We start from the raw sequence: 27,816 nt of genomic DNA on the forward strand, positions 1-27,816 counted from the left end.
CCACATGTGACAGCTAGGCTTGGAGCTAAGGAGAGGAGGGGCCTCCTGTCACAGGAATCACACTACAGAGTGCAAGTGCTGAGAACACCCAGGACCACAGAAATACACTCCCATACCCAGGGTTCTCTACATTGTCACCCAGACACTTGCAGCCATGTCTAGAGTCTGCCTATGAATTCTAGGTGGCTACATCCCCGATTTAAGTCACTGAGTATTCCATGGGCAAGGATAGGTTTTCAGCTCAAGGAGGATGAACAGGTAGAATGACTTTTGTCTTAGTTAGGGTTTTACTGCTGTGAACAGACACCATGACCAAGGCACCTCTTATAAGGACAACATTCAATTGGGGCTGGCTTAAAGGTTCAGAAGTCCAGTCCATTATCATCAACGAAGGAGAATTGGCAGCATCCAGGCAGGCATGATGCAGGCGGAGCTGAAAGGTCTATATCTTCATTTGAGGGCTGCTGCTATAAGAAGACTCACTTCCAGGCAGCTAGGATGAAGGTATTAAACCCCACGGCCACAGTGACATGCTTTCTCCTACAAGGCCTCACCTCTTAATAGTGCCACTCCCTGGGCCACACATATACAAACCATCACAACTTTAAAGGCTATAAGCACGCCTTTAATCCCAGCACTTGTGAGGCGGAGGCGGGCGGATTTCTGAGTTTGAGACCAGCCTGGTCTACAAAGTGCGCTCCAGGATAGCCAGGGCTACACAGAGAAACCCTGTTTCGAAAAACCAAAAAAAAAAAAAAAAAAAAACTATACTCTAGTTTATATATTTTTAAGCACTTGAATTATTTAATTTAGTACAGCCACAAGTATAGTCCACCCTGTGAGGAAAAAAAAAACAACCTGAGAGCTGCTTTAAGCAAAAAGACGAATCACAAGTCTCAGCATTTTGATGACTTTTAAGTTCCGTAAATGCTCTTGGCTGATCCAGCCGGTGAGCTCTTATGCTACACCCCTGGGTGGGCACTGTGATCTAGGTGCCTACAAAGGCCTGGTGTATCTATCAGCTTAAAGGCAAGAGTGGTCTGCAACACCGCCTGGGTTCAGAGGTCTGAAGACAGACGCTAGGTATGGCAAACAGCAAAAGTAAATCTAGGCAGTAAACTCTGGTAGCAAACTGCAGGAAAACATGCACTCGGAGCAAATGTGATTGAGGGGGAGGGGACATGAAAACGCCTTGACGCTGAGGCTGAACCTAGCCCATTCCTTGCAGTGTCCCACTTTCTTAAAAGCTACCAGCATCTGAGTATCTATCTGACTGACTCACTTGGCGCTGGGGAATCCATTTCTCCTCATCCTCTTCCAAGCACTGAAATGGGCCCGGTTCCCATTCTCCCCAAGGGACATATCCGCTATTTGGCCTTAGTACATCCACTAAGTACATTAGTTCCACGTACTGCGGCCAGGATATCTGAACCGACACGACGTGACACAGCTTTCCTGCCTGCTCGCAATGGGGGTTTCACATGACAGTGTTAACTGAGACTGTGCATGCCATGGCTCCCCTTTCCCAGGTCACAGACATTCCAGACTATGGTGGGATAAAGGTGTGTCATATGAGTTTTCACTGTTAACTCAGCCAGGCTGCCAGGTCACAATCACTCCTTCCCACTTATGTGCCTGGCTGAGAAATATTCAACAGGAACTCGAACACCATGTCTAAAACATATACATATATGTGTGTAATATATATATGTATGTGTGTGTATATATATGTATATGCATATACATACATACATGTATGTATGTATATATATATATACATATATATATACATACATATATATACATATATATATACATACATATATATATATATATATAGTCAAGACTCTTTATATGTATGTGTGGGTATTTACTGCTAGCCATCCAATCACTAAATGGCCCAGTTCCCATTCTCCCCAAGGGACATATCCGCTATTTGACCTTAGTACATCCAGAGTGTTCCATGTACTGCATCCAGGATATCTGAACCGACACTACACATCATAGCTTTCCTCCTGGATAGCTAGCAGTAAAACCACACGCCTAATAAGCCTTCAATGGAAAAAGAGCCAGTTTTCTGTCCTGAAGGTGCTCTTTAAGGCCATACTTTTGGAACTGTGGAAATTGGCAACATGACATGTGTTCTACACAAGTCGTACTTGCTCCTCAACCATCCTAACCCCTAACATGTTCAGTGAGCATGCAGGAGCCTTTCTCAAGATTAGCGCAAGTCTCTATTAAAGCCATAAATTAATACTTGACGAATACTAAGATTATCATGAGGATTATAACTTCATCCTAAAATCTAACTTATAGGCAAAGCAGAAAAGAGCACCTTGGCTTATTTATCACAAAAACTACATCATCATTTTCACACATGCTCTAAACGCTTGTGTACGGCACAAATTAATGTGTGCCACCTTTTCTACCATACCTTACTATATAAACTCTTGACTCCATCAAATCTCTCTTGATTTAGCAGTACTTGCTATACTATCTTAAGGGTCAGAGGGTATCTTAATTTCCTCCTTCCACCACGTGTGTCCCGGGGATTGAACTCAGGTCATGAGGTCATCAGACTCGGCATTAGTGGCTTTTTCCCAACTAGCCATCATCAAGACTCATCCAATAATGCTTTAGTGTTGGGGAAGGCCTTCCCAACTCAGGGATGTAGCAGGGTTTCTTGGCTTCTACCCACTAGATGTCAGCAGACCCACATCCCCTGAAATGACAATCTAAAAAGTCTCCAGATTATTGCAACATTAGTAAGAGCACCCCCAGCTTACCCCCTCGACCGCCCATTGGCATGGGACAGTCTCTTGGTACATAACAACACCTTTGCTTTCCTTTAATGGCATGCCCTCTGTCCATCATGAAAACTTTTCACTTGGGTAACCCTGAGTTACGGGAGCCTCAGCTGAGACAACATCTTTCCTATGCAGTCTTTCATATTCCAAGTAGGAAGAACGGACCGACTGACCGTTTGGGGGATACAGTCACAGTCCAACAACACAGGGCATATATCTGTGTGCTAGGGATACAGTCACAGTCCAACAACACAGGGCATCTATCTGTGTGCTATCTTCCTCACCAGACTGCCTGCCCTGGATATTGGGAGGGCATCTTACACTATATCTAATAAAGAAGGTGCTCAAAAACTAACTGTGGGATCGATGGATGAAAAATAAAAAGCAATCCAGGCATGATGACACATGCTTGCAATCCCAGCACACAGGAGGCAGAGGCAGGAGAATCTCTAGGGATACTAGGCTAGCCTGGTCTACAAAGTGGGTTCCAAACCAGCCAAGGCTACAATGTGAAATTCTGTACCCCCCCCCAATAAAATAAAATAAAATAAAGTAAAAAATAAGTACTCTATAGTAACCAGCCCAGGCAAGAAAAATAGGCAAGTCCTGGTCAGTTGGAGGCTCTCAGGTGCTATGATCTCCGGCTCTATCAGAAATCATGTCCAGTTATCATGAAAAGATCAAACAGATCTGAATTGATGTGAAGGAAGCAAACTCACAGCTTGTAGGTACCGGAAAGACATGATGGGTCCACTTAAGGCCCCACAAGCGCTGCTATCTTCAAAGTCTCCTTCTTCTAGTAGGAATTGCTGGCCTTTGAAATGTTCCTTTTCATAGGCAACCCACCTAAAAAGACAGGATACTCAGTTGAGCCACGTAGTAAACTAGTTAAGAGAGCAAAAGAGAAAAAAGCATGATAAAGGACAAAGCTGTTCATCTCGTAGTTTTAAAACGACCTTATTTGTTTCCCTGCACAAAGCTGGGCAAATGGCGTGCATCTCAGGGCTCGATGGCTTTTAGAGTTTGGATGCTTTTCCCAACAAAAGGTCACTTGCAGAATCGCAGCAGAGCAAGCTGTGTTTGTGGCATGACTTGCACCCTATCTCACCATGGTCAGAGAAGGATTGCCGATCAGAAATAACAGAAAACGTGGCCAACGAGAAAAGGTTCAAAACCACACGAAGGCGCAAGCACATCTTTTTAATCACACTTACTAAGTCCTTCTGGAACCAAGGGAGGACGACTCTGTATTCATCATTTACTTGGGGTTTAAGCCAAAGGAGCTTTTCACCCAGTTGCAGATAAAACACAACACCAGGTGGTTTTCCCAAGGAGGAACTGGGAAAGGCCAGGAGACTGGACTAAACATACCTGGACTAAAACGTCTGTAAACAGTTATGGGTGGGAAACCTTCATCCCAGCATCTTATCAGTGCTCATCATGGAAACAGGAAGTGTTACTGCAGAGTACTTGTCAGGGACACAGCTTTCCTGAGTTCTAGCCTACCAGTATCAGGAGACAGATAAAGTGCTACCAGCTCTTAGGCTCCTCTGTGAATCTTATCCCTTTATAAAGATCACACCCACGGGTGCCTAATGCAGTGTGGGCACAGGTGACTCACCAAATGTGCTGCCTATAAAAAGTATAGCCTTCACCTGAGCTGAGCAGTAAGGGTGGGACCTTCCAAATGGATACACTTTAACTTCTCAGGGAAGTTCTGATTCAGAAACTTGAAAAACATGAAGCCCAAGAAGGCTGCCTGTTACTCTTTCTTCATTCCTCTGAAGCAGTGAATTAAAATCAAAACAAAATAAAACAAATAAACAAACAAAACCAGAACTCCTTTCCCACAGTGCAAAGCTGTACCCTGTCAGCCACCCTTCCCTTCTCTTTGCCTTCTTTTCTATGTGTATACAATGCTAGGGAGTGCAATGCCACAGTAAGTGGAGTGAGCCTACGAACATACTGGCAAGTTTTAATGAGTTTAAAAAATGGAGGGTAAATTTCACAGAAAGCTTAGGGCAGTCTAAGCTGGCTTCCTTATTAAGGAAGTTGTTTGAACTTGTTTTGAGCTATATTTGACTGAGAAAAAGAACAAACAGTACAAAGGCCTTAATCCTAAAAGATGGATGACGGCCACAGTATCTATTTCATAATGACCATAAAGAAATTATAGATCACCAGTTTTGCCGCAGAATCCTCAAAATGGAAAAGGGGTCAAGAAGGGCCACATTGTAGCACCCACATATAAAGCCAACCAGCCAAAAATCCATGAGAGTGGTGAGTGACAAGCCAAGTCGTTTATCTTCCAAGTGGGGAACATTGTGTTTTTCTTCTTGACTGTCATATGAAACTGTGAGTGTGTGCTCTCTTTCAGAGGCCATTCATACGAAACTGTGAGTGTGTATTTTTTATTATTGGCCATTCAGATAAAACTGTGAGTGTACATTCTTTATCAGAGGCCATTCATATGAAGCTGTAAGTGTGTATTTTTTATTATCAGCCATTCATATAAAACTGAGTGTACATTCTTTATCAGAGGCTGTTCATATGAAACTGTGAGTGTGTGTTCTCTATCACTGGCCATTCTTTCACGGGACACTTTTTTTTTTAAAGCCATTTTAGAAAATAACAATATTCATCACACTAAATTTTAACAAATAATTGTTTCTAAGGCAGAACACTAGTTTTAAATTCACCTAGTTCACACGGGAAAACATTTAGGTCACAGGGAGGGAAAAAGAAAAAATGTCTATAGCAACGTTTTAACAATATGCACATGTTCACAAACCAGCGAACATAATAAACAAACCAATAGAATAAAAACGTGTCTGCCCAAACTATGTATGTCTGTTTAACACAGAGCACATTTTAAATTCAGGGGTAAGTAATTAAATGATCACTGGAATTCTAGACCAAGTATCAATACGGCCTGCATATCTACAATAGTTTTCTTCTATTCTCATTTGACTGATATGACAGTTATCAGTTTGTATCACAAGCGGCAAATAAAGAACTGCAGTAGGTGACTAGAGACAGGTCACACACACCTATGAATGTTTTAAAAGCACCATTCGCTACTGGGGCATAAACGAGTTTTACAATGTTACACTGATACTTGACATTAAAAAGAACCACATCAAAAAGAACCACTCTTTTCAGGTGGATCCCAGCACTGACCTCTCAACAGCAAATCAGCTTTGAGCAAAGTTTCTCCTTGGTGTTTTTACCCCCACAGAACACAAGTACCAAAATAAGCACTAGCCTGCATAGCAGTTTTCTAGGGTTTTGCTGTGGTAATGATGATTGAAGCTGGGGTTACAGCAACAGCCCTGTGTTTGGAGGATTTCATCAAAAATGGTTCCAAGACAAGGAATCACAATTGTCAACACTTGTGACTCCGGGATCACAGGTCTCACTCTACCCCTTTAATGAGATAACTTATCACCAAGGCCCTTAGAACGTAAGTTAGCCAACAACAATAGATCAACAGAATAGCAGATTTTAAAAAATGGGCCTTATTCATGTTCATAATCTATAGAAAAAGGAAAAGTAAAGAAAGAGAAGAAATTGACCTTGCAACTCTTCTGTAGTTTTTAAGGAAAGCTAGGTATTACATTTTTGCATTAAATACACAATATAGTTTCTATTTCAAGTCTTTAAACCCAGTAAGTGGGTTGTCGCTACTCAGGTGTACGCGTTATTTCCTACGTCACCGGAGGGAGGTAGACTGTAAGGTTAAGGTTGGCAACTTTGTCTTGTTTGGCACATTTTTTGAGCGAGTCTTTACAAGACTAAAATCACGAACTGAAAACATGACACTCACACTCCACCAATGACACGAATCGATCCGATGCCATGGAAGTCCTTATCGCTTTTTAAAAACGTAGGGACAGAATCTATATGTTCACTAAACTCTTTGGTATGTCCGAGGAAGTGAGGTTTCTCATAAAGGATAACCTGAAAAACACAAAACTGTTACTTAACATGCTCACAGTATAGCACGGATACATTTTTCAATTACGTAAGTGGCATTAGAGACAAAACATGAGTAGGGGGGCAATATCTGCCTTTTAAACTACTGTTACCACTTAAAATAGTGTTTGGTGTTCATAGGGCCTACTGCTAACTTTCCTGCATCTCTCATATTAAAGGGCCTGGCTGGGATTACATTTTTTTCTCGTTACTCAAATGTTAGGACCACTATGTAGGCTCAACTGTCTTATAGATGATTCCGGAATTTTCTTTGCATCAACCGTGTGTTGTGAATTCACTGTACATTTGCCTTGTATCCCATAAGGTGTAAAAACATGTGGAGCTTCCGGTACATAAAAGTTCAAAAACCAAATACTTCTTCTTGTAACACTGGCTGCTTTTTATAGTTTTTAAGATTTGCTGAAGGAGAAGAGGCGTGAGGTGTTAAACTTAAGTGCAACCCTCTCTGACCCTGGGAAGTGTCTGGAAACTCAAGTGTTCTGCAAACTGGACGCTGTGTTCTATAAGAAGGTGGAATTATGAGTGGAGCGGGGACAGATGGACAGCAGAAGAGAACTGTCACCACACAGTGCTCTATACTATTTTGCTCATTTTACTTTGCAAGTGACCTCTGCCCTAAATACACAGCTGTGATAACAGGGTCAATCTGTCCACACTTCATCTGTAGTCCTCGCTGTGGCCAATGAAATAATTGGTATATAACTAAACCCTGAGATATTGGTGAATAAGTCCCTAGGCTTAAATACATAAAACTAAATAAAAACTATAACTTGTTCCTAAAACATTTGTAACATTATAGATAGCAATCTTGATGCTTCTACTTACTAGATTTTCACTAAAAAGTATATATTTTTATTATATGCTATATATACTTAAATAGTATATATTTGTTATATATGTATGTATATATATATTCATATATAACACACACGCATATATATATATATATATCACAAAGTTAAAAAATACACACACACACACAATGAAATTTTATTCATGCTTAGGACTTGCTGTTGGTAATGATATTCAAGCTAAGTTAAAAGCAGTATTTCTTCATGAATAAGTTCTCATGACATCATGCATGTTAATTACCTTCTAACTGACAAGCTGCGATTACTTATGAAAATCAAACTGCTTATATATGGCAGACTGCATGAAGTTGTGATCTGCCCTGCTTGGAAGCCGCAGCAGGGGTCACGTGGGCAGTGTCACAGGTGACTCTACATTTGTTAGTCAGATCAGCAGTTCATGACATTTGCTGCAGTTTTAATCACCTGAGAAACTTTGAACATTTTTGACCTCTTTCAAAATCAAGAGAGTATACTGAGAATAGAAACAAGGCTGGAGTATTTTTAAAATTCAGATGATTCCAGCATGCAAGCAAGGTGATAAAAGATGCATTCAGACATGTGAGTTTTAAAAGACTCCCTCTGTGTGATTGAGAAATTTGCAGTCAATTCTATAAATTGTGATGTGGAGCAAAGAGAACGACCGGAGGCACTGGTGACATCTGGGAAAAGGGGATGAGCGGCATCTCTCTCCACTGGCTGGTGAGGCTACCTCCTACCTCTGAAGGCTGTCTGCATCTTGACCAATAAGCTGACTTTCTCCCCATCTCTCCTTACACACATTTTGTAGCTCTGCTTCCTTCTCTGTAAGTGCTTGATCCTGTCTCCCCCGCTACTCACATTTCATTTCCTCTACCTCTGCCCACCCCACCCCCCCTTTCAGGCACTCATACTTAAAACACACTGACACATATCCAGCAGTAGCTAGCTGTGCCTCTTTCCAAGCACTGGCCTCAAATCAGGCCGAGTTCCATCGGATTCACTTGGGTACCAACTTTAATCTCAGCATCTCCAACACCAAACAGAAATCAAACCTATCACCTTCCTACACATTTGGTGGGCACTGGGAGGTGATCTAGCAGAGCTCCACCTCTATACATCTTTTTCACTCCCCTTTCCACAGCATGGGCCCTCAGAAAACTACAGTCCCTTCCAGCTACTGCCGCCTCCACTTGTTAGGTTAGCACGTAGCATTGTATCAATACTTAAAAGGTTAGCAGTCAGTCTTCTGACTTACCTTTAAGTTCATAGGCATTTCCACTTTCAGTCCACCCTAAAGATAACAAGACATTTAAAGACAATGTGAATATATAAAGAGCAGGAAAGTAACAAAGTTATGTGTAAGTTACAAAAATCTCATCAGTTAGGACATGTAAATTACACAGCAGTCAAAACTTCACTATGGTAAATTCAAAACCCTACAGTAGTCCAAACCACATCAGACTGATCTACACCGGTATAGATGGGACTAGAGATATTTTTTTAAAAAAATGATTTCAAATCACACAAAAGTAATAAAGACATAACAGCAGCTGTATCCCAAAGAGAAGAAGAGACCTGCTAATGGCTTCAGAAGTTACACTCGGTAGAGCAGATTCCTATGCCAGTATCCAACGCATCTCCTAGGTTTCCAATGGGCTCAGGTTTTCTAAATTAGGGTACTGCCCCAACTCCATAACTCTACCTCCCAGTTCTGCCAACGCAGCTGACCATACCTAATGTCCTTGTAACATCAAGACTGTACACTACTCATAGCAACATCATTCCCACAAAAAGTCCTAACTCCGTAATGTTAGTGTCAAAAGTGCTATTGCACATTGTGAGATTTCTTACAATGCCTGCATTTGTCCTTATTTCTGTTTTTCAAGGCACAGAACCAAGTATGTTCTATCACATAGCCTGCACTTAATTGAACAGTTTGTGCCTCGGAAAAAAAAAAAAGTTTGCCACAGAGATGCTGTAGGCGCTCATTTAATCTTTAAGAAGGTAAACACTGAAAGAGCAACCAATTTATTATTAATGCTGAGTTTCTTATTCATTTCAAACTGGAAGTGACAATCTACTACAACTAATTTTCCAATGAGCATCAACAAGGCAGACTCCAGACTTTATTAAATATTTAAAATTTCAGACAACAATACTTATTAAAAAACTGTATGCATTGTGACAGACTCACCACAGTTCAAAGCAAATGCAAACATTCTGTATAATATGAACAGACACGCAATATGCAGTTGGGCAGTTCAGTGGTGCATGAGGCTTGGGGCTGAGGGCTATCAGCAATGACCACGGCTGCTTGGTCTGCACACATGGGCGATGGGGAGGAGGAAGGCCTCTAGTTGAATCTGCTTACCATTTGAAGAGGATGCAGTGATTTCATCTCGGCTGCAGAAATCTCAAAGAGCCCCTGGTCTTCCTCCAAAATTGTAGCTTGCCCCTTAAAATGAATATCTGGGTAGGCCAGCCAACTGGACAAGGTACAAATGGTTGGTTAAAGTATGACAATAATAGCTTAGCTTGACACTCTAAGAATAAAACAGATGATCAAGAAATTCTATGATAGAATTACACTAATAATATACACCAAAGTAATTAGTCTACTTGAGGAGGTAGGCTAACACGTTTAAAGTATTTATGTTCATATACTCTACCTTCTAACTTGTTTCTGGGTATTGTGTATTAATTTCTGCCTTAGAATTTTCTAAGACCTAAGACCTGGGGCACCTTTAATACAGGCAGACCATAACTTAAAAGACTCTGCTTGCCAGCTCGTACCCTAGGACCGATCACTCATCACTAGGTGAGCGACACTTATCTTTTTCCTCTGGGAAGAGGAAAGTAGAATACAGAGCACTGACGGATAACGGTAACAATGTAAGCTAGAAAACACTCAGGCTATAAAGTTTTAGGTTACAGACGTGTTTTTCTCAATCCCCAAATGTGTTAGATAAAAAGACAATGTGATCTATCTATCTATCAGCAGGCTGTGCCTGCTCCTGGAAGTCATACATCAAAGCCTTAATTGGATCCGAAGAAAGATGGAATCTGTTTTAAGCCAGGAAGTCGTCTTTCTTGGGTACCCAGAAGCATAAACAACACTAACTAACTAAAACTTCAGAACGCATATGTCATCTATTGAAACATGAGGCAAAAAAGTTGACTTTGGTGGCCATTAATCAGTATAATATAGAAAGGCTGACACATACACGCCTGACTTCACAGTGACGGATGTAGACTTGGGGATGTTCAGCTCTTCCACATTGGGGACAGATCGGTGTATGTAGATGGGGCTGCACCCAGGGTCAGTCTTGGGGCACAGCTCTATCACCGGAATGCTGCAATCCTGGAGAAGAAAAATCTCCTTTGAAGTCATCAAGAGACACAGGGCTGGTGTTGTAAACACCCAGGACACACGGTTACAATGATTTCATTGTGCCATGGGATTTCTCCACAAGAACAACGCCGGTTGGAACGGGATACTTAAGCATGGGTTTTAAACACAGTTTTTCTCAACTATGGAAACAGTGTGAGAAAAGTTACTGTCTCTCTTTTAATGTCTTCTTTTCTTTTCTTTTCTTTTCTGCTTCGTTTTTAAAGTACTTGTCCCATTAAGAATGGCTCACTTACTAAAGGGGTGGAGTGCCAAAGGCCTGAAAGTCTTCATTCTCAGAAACATAACAAAGCCTAAAGGGAGGAAGGGATTTTTCAAAAAGGGCTGATCTCCTGGGGGACATAAAAAATAAATACTGGAGAGGCCCTGGCCCTGCAGTGGGTTTATCTAATTTACATCAACAAAGGAGGAGGAAGAGGAGGTGAGGAGAAAGGAAATGGGCTTTCCTCCTTGCGGGACTCTTTTTTTTTTTTTTTTTCACTGCAAGTTGGCTTATAACTTATGACAGTATTTGACACTACCCTGGCCTTTAAAAATGAGACACCGGCATAGCCTCACACGAGACAGCTATATCAGGGTCCTTTCAGCAAAATCTTGCTAGTGTATGCAATGGTGTCAGCGTTTGGAGGCTGATTATGGGATGGATCCCCGGATATGGCAGTCTCTAGTTGGTCCATCTCCAAACTTTGTCTCTGTAACTCCTTCCATGGGTATTTTGTTCCCAATTCTAAGAAGGGGCAAAGTATCCACACTTTGGTCTTCGTTCTTCTTGAGTTTCATGTGTTTCGAAAATTGTATCTTATATCTTGGGTGTTCTAAGTTTCTGGGCTAATAGTACCCCCCGGAGCTCGTGTCTCTAGCTGCATAAATATCAGAAGATGGCCTAGTCGGCCATCAGTGGAAAGAGAGGCCCATTGGTCCTGCAAACTTTATATGCCTCAGTACAGGGGAATGCCAGGGCCAAGAAGTGGGAGTGGGTGGGTGGGGGAGTGGGTGGGGGAGGGGTGGGGGGAACTTTTGGGATAGCATTGGAAATGTAAATGAAATAAATACCTAAAAAAATAAATAAATAAAAATGAGACACCCACTGTCAGCATGCTCCAGCAAAATGTCCTTTAAAATGACACTTGCCTAGCTCTTTCGAATCTAATTCAACTGCTGCTGCAAACTGCATCCTTAACCCTAACTCACAAAGTGGGTGTCAGGCAGGAGTGCCTTTAAACACCCCACCTGGGAACACTCCTTCCCCTGAGCCACTCCCAGGATCTGTGCGCACAGGGGAGTGCTCTTTGTTTTTTGCTTTTCTACAATACCAAGACCCACAGGCACTTCCCGGAGCACAGCCACACCCTGGCCACTCTGCCATTCTCCACCCAGTTCTGATCTCTGGATCTCTGGAAGTTTTATACAGGAGTTCATGAGGCATCTACATAGATAACCCTCTTTATAAGGGAAATCTCTGATAACACCTAATACTCTTGAATGGTGGTGACCTGATTGTCTTAAGGAATTAGAATCACAATGATTTCTCTCTTCTCCCTACCATTCTGTCTAGACACACAACTCTGGGAACTCCAGGGCTTAGTCCTACAATTCAAATTTGGTATATAATTCTCACCTCTAAAGCTTGAAATTCATAGGAAGGCATTTTAATAAAATGAGCACATGTGATAATCATGAGAGACATCACTAACTATAGACTGAACAACTTCCTTTTGAGGGAGGGGAGGTGCTATGCCATACACAGAGTTCTCAATCATTGCCATCAATAAATGAAGTAAGATGTTAACTAAAATCTGCTACTCTAGGGAATTAGGCACCCAACAGATTATAATAGTCAATATGTGTTATCACAGTTGTCTTCCCCAAACGATACAATTTAGGTATCCCCACCATAAACAGACCATTTATAGTGCCAACAGACCATGTTTATTCTGTATAGGCATGACATGTTTTAAAATACAGTTCTAAAAGCAATTGAAATGTCTCCTTTTCAGAAATAAGTTCTTTCTAAGTCTCAGTAAACTAAAGCAACACAAGTTAACCGGCCTTCAACTCAGCTATTAAAAGGAATGAATTTATGAAATTCCTAGCCAAATGGATGGACCTGGAGGGCATCATCCTGAGTGAGGTAACACATTCACAAAGGAACTCACACAATATGTACTCACTGATAAGTGGATATTAGCCCAAAACCTAGGATACCCAAGATATAAGATACAATTTCCTAAACACATGAAACTCAAGAAAAATGAAGACTGAAGTGTGGACACTATGCCCCTCCTTAGAAGTGGGAACAAAACACCCTTGGAAGGAGTTACAGAGACAAAAGTTTGGAGCTGAGATGAAAGGATGGACCATGTAGAGACTGCCATATCCAGGGATCCACCCCATAATCAGCATCCAAACACTGACACCACTGCATACACTAGCAAGATTTTATCGAAAGGACCCAGATGTAGCTGTCTCTTGTGAGACTATGCCAGGGCCTAGCAAACACAGAAGTGGATGCTCACAGTCAGCTAATGGATGGATCACAGGGCTCCCAATGGAGGAGCTAGAGAAAGTACCCAAGGAGCTAAAGGGATCTGCAACCCTATAGGTGGAACAACATTATGAACTAACCAGTACCCCGGAGCTCTTGACTCTAGCTGCATATGTATCAAAAGATGGCCTAGTCGGCCATCACTGGAAAGAGAGGCCCATTGGACACGCAAACTTTATGTGCCCCAGTACAGGGGAACGCCAGGGCCAAAAAGGGGGAGTGGGTGGGTAGGGGAGTGGGGGTGGGTGGCTATGGGGGACTTTTGGTATAGCATTGGAAAAGTAAATGAGCTAAATACCTAATAAAAAATGGAAAAGAAAAAAAAAAAAAAAGTCGACTTCCTTCCGAAGTTTCACTTCACAATTAGGCAGAAATGCCCACAACAGTCACCTGTCAATCTTCAATGGTCCTTTGTGCACAATGCTGCTAATGCTACTTCAAATGCTGCTGTATTAATGTCCCCCCGGGGAGCCGAGGTACAGTAGTGGAATACATAACTAAAAGTCTCACACAAACAAGTTTCCTCTGCATTGTGTTACACAAACAATGTCTGGGTGGTGTACTCTAAAAGGGAAAAAGCTAACAGGCATTCGTGCCTACCTACAGTAACGCAGAAGGAGGCAGCAAGGCAGCCAAAGCATGATGCCTGCTTGAGGAGAGAAAAAAAAAAAAAACAAACAAACAAACAAAAAAACAAACCAGAAAAAACAAAAACCAAGAAAACAAAATGAGAAGCCTTTCATCCTCAGATACTACAAGCCCCGTTTTCACTCAAGTCCATTGAAAGAGATTTCACTAAGTGTCTCTGGGGAGGGTTGTCACAGAAATAGCATCTTTTTAAGGCTTGTATAATTACTGACAGGCAAAGGCAGCCAAACTCTTAACAACTAGAGGATCCTTTATGGTAACCTAGCAACAATAAACAGCTGACTCAGAAGTGGGCAGCTTTCGGCCCACACTTTCCTACTAAGGCCACCTTTTACTCACGATGGTTCTTAATATGCTTAAGTCAATATCATAGGGGAGGAAAGGAAGAGTGAACCGTAGTTAACTCAAAGAGTGGGACAAAAGCATAACTGATTTCTCTCCATGTTACACAAGATGCCTTTATCTTTATTGTTAGATGTCTCATCTAACAATGCTCCCTCGGCCTGGGTCACTAGTGACAGCATTAACTTACGTGATTTCTAGTCATTATGACAGGATCATAACTACCTTTAAGAGCAATGTGCAATGCCCAGGAAACAAGGGCATTTACAATGCTGGCTCTGCTTTCAGAAAAGCCTGGCCTGGAGTCACTGCGCTGTCCCTAGCCCCCAACCCTTGATCATCTTCACTGGCTGCAAGTGTGAGCCTTAAATAGAATGTGCGCCAGCTGAACCTGAAGGGCCCTGCTGCTGCGTCTGTTCGGAATCAAGCGAAGACATCTTTAAATCAGAGCCTTAAGTTCGGAGGAGAGCAACTGAAACCAAGATGACGAAGCAAGATAACCTTGGATTAGGCAAGCCTAGGCAGGGCTGAAGCTGCCAGGAGAAAGAAGCTATCCCTAGGCAGAATTCTACCATAGCCGGAGGGAGAATGACTCCAGGAACAAACAGTGGAAGACGAGGAGAAACGTGAGCAGAACTCATTTTCCTCATAATATTATTCTAAGCAAAAGGCAGATGTGCAAATATGCATTTAGACTTCCATGCTCAGCAGATTAAATCTGTTTGCTTGTGCTCTTGTTTGATCCAGTGGAGTTGTAGGAATGGCCTGTTGCCAAATCCTGCTCTCTCTCCTCCCCACGAGGGTTGGCACGGTGCCAAGGAAGGCTCAAAACCACAAGCTATGCAAATCCTGAAAGATTGTACCTACAAATTAATAATTCATTTGAGGAAATCTTACCACCTTAGATAATTAAATGGCCACTTACATGGGCTTTGCAGACACAATCACAGTAAGTTCCAACTATGGAAGAAGACACAGTCCCCTAGGCCATGCTAATCTCTGTGCAGTGCCATGGACTCACTAATGCTCTCGCCCTGTTTGACCAAAGAGGTTTAACCAAGATTCACTAGTCTACCATACCGTCTTAATCGTTGGTTATCCATTTACGATTCCAGTTCAGACACTGCCTGACTCAGGTGAGGTGCAGATTCCCTATGTACCAGGGGTCCCTAGAGCATACTTCCCAACTCAAAATCTTCCCTAGACTTCAAGAAACCTGAAATAAGACTCAAAGCCTCCAATACTTCTGTTCCCACTGCCCATGACAGTCATCGGGCCCATAAGCAGTCACAAGTACCGGCTAGATATGAATCTGCTTGTAGTTCTGATGGGTATAGAATACATGTAGACACACACTTATCATAACTTGAATATTTTTGTGTGCTAAGTTTAATTTTTCTCTCTGGCTACCAAAAACTTACTAATATGGATCAAATAATAAATCACTTTCCCAAAGATGGTCACTTTTTAAATTTTTTTCAGAACTTTATACTTGAGCACTGAATATACATCACTCCTGACTCCGGCGCTGTGTGCTCTGACTCCTGTGGTTCCCAACCTCCCAAATTCACAACCTCAAGTTTTAAATTATTGTTTTACACACACACACACACACACACACACACACACACTTACTCACCTTCCATATCTACAATCACCACATGAGTATCTGCACTGTATCATGTCTTACATCATTTCCTAAAGGAGATCTCAAGGACATAGAAAACAGACCCTGTTCTAATCTAAGCTCTGCCCTAATTAGTAGTCTAAACTACCATGTAGGCTCTCACAAACTGTCTCCAGGTTGGAAGACCTTTCTCATCTTCAATCATACTTCCTAACAGAAAATTAAACTGCACCACTTTCTCTCCCAATTCAGTCGTCCCTACTATCTCCCAACACATCCACATAGATACAATCCCACCCACCACACACACACACGCACGCACAGGCACACACACACACACACACAGGCACACACACACACACACACACACACACAGGCACACATACGCACGCACGCACGAGCACACATACACACACACACACACACACAGAGGCACACACACGCACGAGCACACACACACAGGCACACGCACGCACACACACACACATACACGCACGAGCACACACACACAGAGGCACACACACGCACGAGCACACACACACACACACATGCACATACATGCAACAAGTCACACAAAGTAACAGGATTTCAGTTAGCAAAATATAGGGTTGAAGCAGTTACCTCTTGTCTTAGCGATTCCCATAGTGGCTCTACCTAGCATTAGATCTATGCCAGATACAGATACTTTTTAAGTTAGCACTTTAAATTATTAACTTTTTTATGTATACTTTTTTTATTAGATATTTTCTTCATTTACATTTCAAATGCTATCCCCTTTTCCTAGTTTCCTCTCTAAAAGTCCCCTATATCCTCCCTCCGCCCCGAATCATTAACTTTTTTAAGTTTAATTTTAAGTCATCTTAAACAACTGATATGTAGAAGTGTAAATATGAAGATTACTACATTAGCACAAACATTAGCAAATACTTCCTAACCCTGTCAAGCCACAGCGCAACTTTACTACTCGACAAAAGATTGAAAAAAAAGAAAAAAAAAGAAAAAGTGGAAAATGAGCAGCTGTCTTACCTTTAAGACACGTTTGATAGAGCCCAGGACAAAGTTCCTTTCTGGGTGCTTCCTGTTCTGAAGAAGCCAGTCCCGGTCTAACACTCTTTCCCCTTCTTCCAACACACACTTCTGACCTTGGAAATGGGGCTTCTCATACAGAATCCAGCTAGGCAAACCGAAGCACAAGCAACTGTTGAGTCTACTTCTCTTAGAAATGCTACTGAGTAGGGCACAGGTCACTGTATGCATCTTTGTTTGTTTGTTTGTTTTTTGTTTGTTTGTTATTCGAGACAGGGTTTCTCTGTATAGCCCTGGCTGTCCTTGAACTCATTTTGTAGACCAGGCTGGCCTCGAACTCAGAAATCCACCTGCCTCTGTCTCCCGAGTGCTGGGATTAAAGGGGTGCGCCACCACACCCGGCCTGTATGCATCTTTTAACAGAAGGTTATCTCCCTCTATTTGCATATAGTGCTACTGTTTAAAAAATAATAGATATTTTACGTTTTAAAACATCTGTAGAAATTAGAAATTAAAATACTGATGATATGGGGTGGGGGCGGGGGAGCTGGAGACACGACTCAGTAGTTCAGAGCTTGTGGCTCCTGCAGAGGGTCTGCCTCCAGTCCCCATATGATGGGTCACAACCATTCATAACTCTAGTTTTGGGAAATGAAACATCCTCTGACCTCCACAGGTGCCAGGCATGCACGTGGTGCAGGCAAAAACACTCGTACACATAAAATAAAAACTATCTTTATATAAATATTTTATACAAAATCTATTTATTTATTTTATGTATGTGAGTACACTGCCACTGTCTTTAGACACACCAGAAGGGGGCATCAGATCCCATTACAGATGGTTGTGAGCCACCATGTGGTTGCTGGGAATTGAACTCAGGACCTCTGGAAGAGCAGTCAGTGCTCTTGACCGCTGAGCTCTCTCTCTCCTGTTCATATGCATTTTAAAATACTACTTTGTAGCATGTTGTATACCCACATATATGGAGGCAAAATGCTCATACACATATAATGAAAAATATTAAACATAAATTTTAAAATATTAAACCTTGTAACACAGTAGAGGCCTGGATATGTATTTATGCACACATACACTTTATAATATGTGACATACACAAAGCATACATTTATATAAAAATAATGTAAGGACTCCAAGCTATGTTTCTGCCTTCATTTTTCTAACACTGGGTACTACAGAAAAGAATTTGTCTTCCTTCATGAAGACAAGACTACACCACACTGTTTATAGCACACATACTGGCCCGGGCTAACCTAAACACTGGACACGAAAACTCTGGCTCCAGTATGTCCACAGAGCAGTGTCTATAATCACAAGGGAGGTGTCCCTCATTTTCAGACCATACTAGGAACTCCTCTGCTGTTGAGTGTGTCAGCTATACAAACGACTCCATGCGGCCTTCACATTCCTTGGCTTCCCACAACTCTGAACTCATTTCTCAAAGCCACGTTTCATTCAACTTGACTTGCAAATCTATCTTGATAATACAACAATTGTAAAAATAACCTTGACTGTATACATTAGGTCTTGCAAATCACTGCAGGCATTAAGCACTTAAAGACAGCCTCTATAGTGTGTCATAGTTAATAAAAAGAATATGTTATAAAACACTAAACAGCATTTCAGATATCCTAGTACAATGAAGAAAGAGAATATAATATGGCATTAATAAAAACTACAAAGAGCACAAATGTAAGACAACATGGGTAATTGTAAATAATAGGTTATAACATGGCAGGAGGTTCTTACCAGCCCCTTACAACTTTTATCAGTGCCCCATTCGGGAAAGACCATGTTGTAGCATCAGGGATGTTACAGTAGACCTCTTGTTTATATTTACTTCCATGGAGATCATAAATTATCATCTGTAACATAGAGTAAGTAGGTGGGCATAATGACTAACTTTAATAATGCATAGAACAGTTCAAAATGTCATACAACATAAGACAATTCCCTGCATGAGTAAGGCAAATATTTGAAGCAGTTACGGCAGATGATACCCTCACTGTCTAAGTCAGTTAAAAGTATTTGTCTTCAATCCTACAAGCCTACAAGCAACCAGGTTTTTCAGCATTTACAGTAACCCACAGGCAATCAATATGCTTACCTTTCCAGGCCTTGGATTACACTTCAGAGTTTGTTTGTCAACGTTCTGAAATAATAAAAGTGGAAGAACTAAGAGATAACTGGGTAAAAATAAATATACAGATATTTTGTGTATATATATGTATATATATGTATATATATATACACACATATATATATGCACTTGTGTGTATATATATGTGTGTGTGGGGGTTATATGTGTGTGTTCACATTCTTCACAGTGATAAGCCTATTTGTCACACATTTTCTAGGTAACCATGCCACGTACACATCCTTCTATAGACTAAAAACCAAACAAACTGCAAATAGAGAAGAAAGTAACATAATACCCCCGCCTTCAAAAGAGCACAGAGTGGAAGGGGTTAACAGATGACCACGCTCCAACAATAGCTGAAAATGTTGACAAGAGCAGCAGGGAGGGGAGGCTGTGGGACAGAGGGTGTCAGGAAGGGCTTCCTGGGATGAGCGGCAGTAAAAGAACTTAACAGGTTTTTAAAGTGAAAACCTGGAATGGGTTGGAGTATAACGAGGGAGGACATATTCCAGGGAGAGAGCAGAGCCTCTCTGATAGTTCCTTGGGCTGGAACCAGGGCAATCAGTCAGGAGTGGGGAGACAAAGCGGACAATCCAGAACTCGGGTTTTGCGGTTTTGCATCGGGGAAGACTGACTGCCGGGTTTGATAAGCAGCGGAGACCAAAGAACCAGCATTTCATCTAACAACGTTGTTTCTTTTAAAACCGTCTTGGCTTTTAGGGTGACTGCTTGGTAGTCAACTATTAAGTGCGTTACTAAGGCTGTCCAAGATCAAGATACACAAATGAGGGTTCTCTAGAAAGTTCCCTAATATTGGCAGCAAAGAAAGCTCCATGCTAGACATTTGTCTGTCTAACATTTCTAAGCCAAGGAAACACAGTGGCTGAAGTTGAAAGTGCTTTTTCAGCTATGAGGTGGCTCCTTGGTTTTCATAGTGGGCTGCGCAGCACTCTGCGTTGTGTGAAGCACCTCCCAGAAAAGGGCATGGATAATAAAGCCAAGAGGTAAAGATGTTACCGCACATACATTTGCATGAGATAAATAAGCTAAATGGGAAGTAGCAACTCCACTGTAACTTGAGAAATTCAGTCCATGACCGCTTCCCTGACAGTGAAAGTATTAGTCAGGGACTGGGAACTCACTCGTTTCTACATGAGAGCCTTTATGTTCCGACTGAGCAACCTTGCTTTCTTGTGAACCGATCACTAAAGCATATGCTATACTTCAAAAACTAATCCTCGAGTTTTAAGAAACAAAATTCACACCTCAAAGTTGTGTGTGTGTGTGTGTGCGTGCATATGTATGTGTGTATGTATGTATGTATGTATGTATGTGTGTGTGTGTGTGTGTGTGTGTACTGAACCTGAACTCCCATCACCACTGATCCATACAAGGCCCCTTTTGTTTATTTTCTTTTGTCACAGTGCACCACTAAGTTGCCAGGCTAGCCTTAGAACTTGGAATTCTCCCGTTTTAGAAGGAGCCTTCAGGCAGTCTCACTACCTAGAGCTCTGCTTCATTGTTAATAATCACAGTTAACTTACCTCCACATACGGACTCAGTCTGCCTGCATGGTCCTGAACACGGAAATACTTGGACACTGGTTCCTGAAGGGTGCCACCAAATCTGGTCCCCGTCTCTGAGGAGTGAGTCCTGGAAGTCTGCAAGTACTGATGATAGGCACTCTTCAGAGAAGAATGCAACTTAGAAGTCATATCGGATTTTTGGAGAAACAACTCCTTTTCTGACCACCGGCCATGCTGCAGACTGGAGGTCGTTGGTTCACTGAACTCTACATAAGACTTGAAAATTCCAGCGTGTTCCTGGTTGTCTTCAGGGTAAAAGGGGATGGAAGGATCTGGCAAGTGGAAGGTAACATGCTCCCTCTTTTCAGTTCTCCAATCTTTGCCCGAAGCTACAGCTTCCTCCTCCTCTTCCTCGGCCTCCTGTCTGTCATCTCCATCGAAGTTTCTCTGTAAGCGCTCTGACACTGACTGTAGGAGGGATAAGACAGAAGAGGGCTGGTTTGCACTCTCCCTTGACTTGGAAGAGCCATGGTGACCAGGCGAGACCTCACTGGACAGAACATCCTCCTGCGAACTGTCATCCTCATAGATGGGGCTCAGGGCTAAGGGATAGATTTTGTACCTCTTGGCTTCCACCGATAAGAACATCTCTGAATTGTCTCCATCAAATGCCTCACCCAGTTTACCTTCTTTTTCAAAATGATGGACCAGGTCAGTTCTGCTCTCAGACCTTTCGCAGGCCAGGCCAGGCATGCTGGAGGTGTCGGGAAACAGGAGAGACTGTGACCCTCGTAACTCTGCAGAGGTGTACCTGTCCTCCTCTTGAAGGGGTTCCTCATACAATATGGTAAAGGAAGAACTGTCTTGTTCGTCTTGAGAGACAAAGGCTAAGTTGGACTCTTCCTTTTCTTCTCTACAATCCAGATTTCTCCTCTTGTCATATACTACAGGGACAGACATTATTTTCTTGAGCCTTACTACTGTGTCCTCCTCTTGGACATCTGGTATTGCTGAGGCTGGGTAGCCCTCATAATCCTTACTTAATGTAGGCGACTCATAGCCCCTGAAATGCGAAGCAAGTCTGTCATCGTGCAAGATCAAGCCTTTTTTTACCTCACCAGGCGGTTCTTCTATTTCTCCAATGCTCTTCTCCATGTACTCCCGAGGATCCTTTGTATTTTCAAAGGCAGGACCTAGGGCGTCCGTTTGCATAATGGTCACCCCTGGTGTTGTTCCATTGGTGCGCTCCATAGCTACCTCCATAGGTAACAGTTCACGGTTCTCAGTGCTGCCACTGGAATCCTCTGGAGCCATTACTTCCATTTCTATCTTAGAAGGCACAGGCTCTGTTGTTCCATTTGACTCTTCAGTGTCTCTTTGGATTCGTTTTTCCAAGATGTCCAAGGGAGGATATACTGTCTCCTGGTAGGTTTCTTTCACATCTAGCACAAATGGGACTGTTTCAGCATTTCCTAGGACATCTTCAGCATCCCTTAGGGGAGACACAGGTCTCTCGATCCTTCCAGTAACTCTGTCACTGTATTTTTGATAAGCATTTACCACATCTAGCTTGGCAGGCATCCCCTCAGAGATACTGTCAGTATCTCCTTCAGAGTCCTTAGGATAAATACTTTCCATTTCTAGTTCGGCAGGTACCATGTCTATCACATCAGTCTCTGCAACAGTACTTTCTTCATCCTTCTGGTAAGTGTCTTCCATTCCTAATGTCACAGTTGTCGCTTCAGCCTCTGAAGCACTCCCCACACCATCGCTTTGGTAGAAAATTTCCACTTCTGGCATCACAGATGCAACCCCCGCCTTGCCAACATCCCCTTCAGCACGTTTTTGATAAAAACTTTCCATCTCAATTGAAATAGGTGCCACCTCGGTCTTTACGATAGCTCCCTCAGCATCTTTTAGATGGACAGTTTTCAATTCTGACATAGCAGGCATCACCTCAGCTTTGCCAATGTCCCCCTCGCTATCCGTCTTAAAAGCTTTTTCCATTCCCAAAGTGATGGGCAATTCCTCGGGTTTTTCAACATACATCTGAGCATCCATTTGGTATACACTTCCTCTTGCGAAAACGTTAGCCTCTGGCTCAGCTTTCATACTGTTCAATTCAGGGTCCACTTTACATGCCTTTTCTCTATGTGGCATAAGAGGGGCTGCTTCATGTTTCATAATATTCAATTCAACATCCCTTTTATTCGTCTTTCCTATCTCTAACATGGAAGGTGTAAGTGCCATTTTCCCTACATTTACTTCATTATCGTTTTTGTGCGCTTTCCCTAAGTCCGACATCGCAAGGGGTGTGCTTTTATTATGTCCTGGAAAACTTTTTTCAGATATGCATACAAGGCTATCAGAAAAACTGTTTTTGGAGGTGCTAGGCACATGGATGTCATCCCTTGCAAAAGGCAAGTTGAAATTTAATACAAGAGTTCTAGTATCTGCTGCTGCCATCTTGTGATTATCCACACACTCTGTTTCTGCTACCTTTTTATAGTCCTCACTGACAAGGAAGCCAGTCTTCACTTTAGCATCTAACCTTGTCCGGGGTACACCTTCACCTTGGAAAACAGTCTCTAATGTCTCCAACTTGACACTAGCAGACTGTCCAGCCCCACTTCCAAAATCTGGGCACTCTTGATAGGGAACAATTTCTCTTCCTTTAATTGATTCGGTGCCACTAACTAAGTAACTCACGGAGGAGAGTTTACTTAATACTTCATTTTCACTAATTTCACATGTGCTTTGATTTACTGCCTGTTCTGATACCAAGAACTCCCTAACTACGGCGTGTGGATTACCACCACCGCTACCATTCCAGTTTTTTGAAGTGTTAGCCTGAGGTTCAGAAACCCGGGTATCTTCAATCTCGTCAAAAGCATCCCTTATCAAATTTTCTTGGGCTGCATAAATAACCTCATTGACTAATTCCCTGGCCCGTTCTTCTAACATCCAAGAGCTATTCCCTCTATCAAAATCAAAAAGGAGACTTGTCTCACCAACTGCAGATGAAACACTGGTCTCTTCTTCCTCTTTGACTCCTGACATACTGTCCACACCTTTCTCGTCCAAACTCTCTTTCAGTTGAATCCCTGCTAACACCACTTCTGATGGGATAGCTTCTTTCACAGTACCTGGATTCATTACATCCTCTTGGGCTAGATGCTCCTGGCAGGTACCAACCGTGTGTTTGGATTTTAGTTCTTCTCTGACAGAACTTAAAATCTCCTCAGTCAATGTATCAGCTCTTTTGGGTAAACCACTTCTGAGTAAAAGTGGGTCACGTGCTCTTCTCCTTGAATCCGTCTGGTCAGCAGATGCCTCAGAACACTGCTGGCATGATCGGTTAACTGACACCGGTGCCCCAGCAACTGTTCCGGTCTCTGCTTTCATGAGATTGTCAAAGTAGGCAGTGGTTGGGGAATCAAGACATGCCTTCCTAGTATGAGTGCCCACACATCCTTGGAGTGAGGTCACCTCTGCTTCTTTTGGGCTAGGTGTATCTAATGCCAAATAAAAGCTATTATGGCCCAGTGGGTCAATAACAGAAGCACCTTCACATGTGAGATTTACAGTAACTTTTAAAGACTCAAAATTACTTGGGAGATCATGTGAATTTACAGCTGTGCTCTCTCCCTTAGTGTGACAAAAGGAGGGAGATGTGTTACCAGTACCAGCGCTCTGGAAATAAGCGTTGTCTCTGCGTGATGAGGCTTCCTTTTCTAAACCCAGGAGAGAAGGCACAGTCAGTGAGCTGGAGCCCTCAGGTGCAAACACATTTTTCTCCAGATGGGCATCAGAACTCAGAAAAGATGTATATACGCGTGTGTTGTCAGTTTCTTGGAATTTTGGAAAAATGTTGTCTAAGCTCAGCCCTTCCGTTTCAGAGATGCTAGAACTCTTTTTCGTCACACAAATAGCCAAAGAGGGAGTGATAAGGCAAGTGCTAGCTTCACAGTTCTGTGGCCTGTGCCTTGTGGATTCCTCCTCTGGAGGCAGCGGCAGAATCCCAGGCAGATTACTCGTGAGAACAGCAGCAGAGCGATCTGGGGTGTTCATCTCCGTTTCTTGTCCACCGTGATGTTCAGAGGCAGGAGAAATCCCAGTCTGGTGATTCTCTTTAAAACCACCGCTGAAACACAACTGTTTGATCTCTTTGCGATCCACTGGCTGAACATCTTCGTCCTTTTCCATACCTAGATAATTTAACTCCGATAAAACAGTCTCTGCTAGCTTTTCCGCAACTGTTACTTGAGAAGAGGAAATGTTGCACTGAGGAACATCTCTGGGTTCTGCCTGAGAAACAGAGGGTGTGGACAAGGCTTTTCGTCTTCCAGAACTCGACTCAACAGGGAAGCTGCTCTGATCACAAACCTCTCCTTTTCCTAACATTTTAGCAGTTTGAGTTTCCAAGGGAAAAGAATCAGACTTCTCTACAGTGCTCTTTCTAGCTTTCGCATTTGAGGACATTAACTCTTCTTTCTTAGGACCGTGAGACGGAACAGAATTGAGATCCTCAGAGGTATCTCCATGCTCAAAGTTTAAAGCTACCCCAGCTAACTGAGTGCCAGCAGTTTCAGGACCTGAAGGAGATTGGCATTTTTCACCATGAGGAAGAAATTCCTTGGATTCAAGGGTTGAGGACGCATGTCCAAGGTAAAGCGCAGGAGGATTCTCCCTGTCTGTAGCCTCAGAATGAGTTCCCACACCTTCTTCTTGACACTCGTTAGGGTGAGAAAAAACCTTGCCCTGTCCAGTTTTACTGGACGAAGATCTCTCTCCCTTTAAGCCCGAGAAACCCAACTGGCCAAGCCTGTTGATTCTAGAAGCCAAGGTAGGAGGTGAGGCACTGTAATCAGACGTTTTACAGTCAAGGTGAAGAGGTGCCTCAGCATCAGAGGCAACGCCGCCTTGTTGAGAATTCTCTAAGAGAAAAGGAGATTCAGAAGTAGGATTTCTGTTCAGTTCAGATTTTAGTTCATGTGCTGTTTCACTTTCTGTGCATGCGACAACCACCGAGTCACTGACACCCTTCACAGACCCAGGGTCCTCTTGAGTTTTTCCCATCTCGTGAGGAGTTTTGACATGTAGTTCCAAACCAAGCCTTTTGGTTTCTGTTTCACACGGTGGCTCCGGTGGCTCCGTTTCTTTGGGTAAGGACTCAATTCTGACTTCGGGAGTTCTTACATGACTTAAAGTTGTGGGCTCCCTGCCTGAGGCACATTCTGTTTCTTTCAAGATTTCTGAAACCATATTTTTCTGCGAGTCTCGGGCAGGTAACTTCTTTCCTTCATTTACAAGTTCTGAGTCTGTCACAGCATGTCCCTGGAGAGCCATAATGCAGGCGTGATTGACAGTCCGCCTTGATGGGTTATCTACAGCTGGCTTGTCACCACACTTATGCTCTGGCAACCGTGCATCTTCATGCCTAATTGATTTATGTGGACTTGACAAATTTGTACTTTCCATTTTGGTAGTGTCACTCCCATCAGATTTACTGCGGGAGAAGTCAGGAACAGAAGGCCTCTGAGGCCGAGCCGGCTCCTCTCCCGGCACTGATGGCAGCCCATCAGTCACCGCAGAGCTGTTTACTCTCGGTGGACTGTCGGTTGGAGTTTTCCTCTGAAATTCTGGACAAGGGCCTTGGCTACTTTTGCTTCCTCTAAACACTGATGAGCATACTAAAACACTCTCCGTTTGTGAGTCAGGCTCTCCAACAACATAGCTGGGGTTAGACACGGAAGAGGGGGAGGCCCAACTGCTCCTGAGGCCTCCATGGCTATTTTTATTTAAAATGCACTTAGATGAAGCAATATCCTGCAGTCCTGGGACGCTTTCCTGATGGCTTTCTCGGTTGGTATTTATTTGGCTATAACCAGAGGCTTCTAATGGACCTCCAAGCAAATATCCTTTTGTGGCTACGTCTTTGCTGTCTGTTGACAATGGGACCGTCACAGTGTCCCTTATGCTTCTGGAGCCAGCATGTGCCTGGGGACTTGAGTCAGAGCTTCCATCTTCTCCGTCTAAGTGATTCATAGTCTCCAACACAGGCTGTTGCTGCAAATACTTCCTGATTTGTGTGGCGCCTCGGTATGTTGCGTATGTCACTGAAGGCTTCTCTGGCTTACCGACCGTGTCTTTTCTATAAAGAGACAGCATGGGTACCAGATAATTTAATTAATAACAGTAAACCATCAGTTGTGAAGTATAGTCCTTCAAATACCATGCCTCATATAATATGTTTTAGAGGAAATTCTAGAAATTTTTGGTTAACATTTACCTGTTTTATTAAAAATAGTAAAGGTCTAAGAAAGAGCCTGTGAGTATCGAGTCTGCACTGCTCTTTGAGCTTCTCCAAACTTTTCTTCCTTATCTCACACCATAATATTTCTAACTGTGGGTAACAGAAAGACCACAGAATGACAAACCAAGACTTAGGTTCTTGGTTGACCCCCCCCCCCAAACATCCTCCTCTACCAGAGGACACCGGCTAGGCTCCAGATTAGTACCATTAAACTCACACACATTAATGTGATTTCTCCATCAAATCAGAGTATCAGAGCGAGCATCCCCTCCTTTAACATTACACGTGAATTTGAATGGCTACTTTTTATGTGTAAACTGAAGAACTTTTAAAGAAAAAAACCCTGGTAAGCTGTACAATTCATAGTTAATATTGACTACACATTAATCCAATCAATGGCAGAATTCCTAGCAATATTCTCTCCTACTAAGTATTAAATATTCAACTCATAAGTACTAAATTGCTTTGGCAAAAGCAGGCATCTTGATGGCGTTCTAGAAGAACTGGAGAACCAATTGCAGCAGGAAATTCGTCATATTTTCTCCATCTAACGGGACATGAAGAATATACCTCCAAAAGCTCA

At 42.6% G+C, this 27,816-nt stretch overlaps 1 protein-coding gene across 1 annotated transcript in view; it reads right to left on the reverse strand.

Moving 5' to 3' along the window:
• The window catches only part of Crybg3 (beta-gamma crystallin domain containing 3), a 108,960-nt gene that overhangs the window by 41,084 nt on the left and 40,060 nt on the right, over nucleotides 1–27,816 (reverse strand). Inside the window, exons 4-12 of the mRNA NM_174848.4 lie at nucleotides 20,936–27,071; nucleotides 19,359–19,403; nucleotides 19,001–19,116; nucleotides 17,231–17,378; nucleotides 10,858–10,994; nucleotides 10,005–10,119; nucleotides 8,889–8,924; nucleotides 6,634–6,767; nucleotides 3,527–3,653 (exon numbers count right to left, since the gene is read on the reverse strand). Coding sequence (NP_777273.3) covers nucleotides 3,527–3,653; nucleotides 6,634–6,767; nucleotides 8,889–8,924; nucleotides 10,005–10,119; nucleotides 10,858–10,994; nucleotides 17,231–17,378; nucleotides 19,001–19,116; nucleotides 19,359–19,403; nucleotides 20,936–27,071 — 6,994 coding nt within the window. The remainder of the gene's footprint in view (nucleotides 1–3,526; nucleotides 3,654–6,633; nucleotides 6,768–8,888; nucleotides 8,925–10,004; nucleotides 10,120–10,857; nucleotides 10,995–17,230; nucleotides 17,379–19,000; nucleotides 19,117–19,358; nucleotides 19,404–20,935; nucleotides 27,072–27,816) is intronic.

This window comes from Mus musculus, chromosome 16, assembly GCF_000001635.26.
Source record: "Mus musculus strain C57BL/6J chromosome 16, GRCm38.p6 C57BL/6J".
NCBI classification, from domain to species: domain Eukaryota; kingdom Metazoa; phylum Chordata; class Mammalia; order Rodentia; family Muridae; genus Mus; species Mus musculus.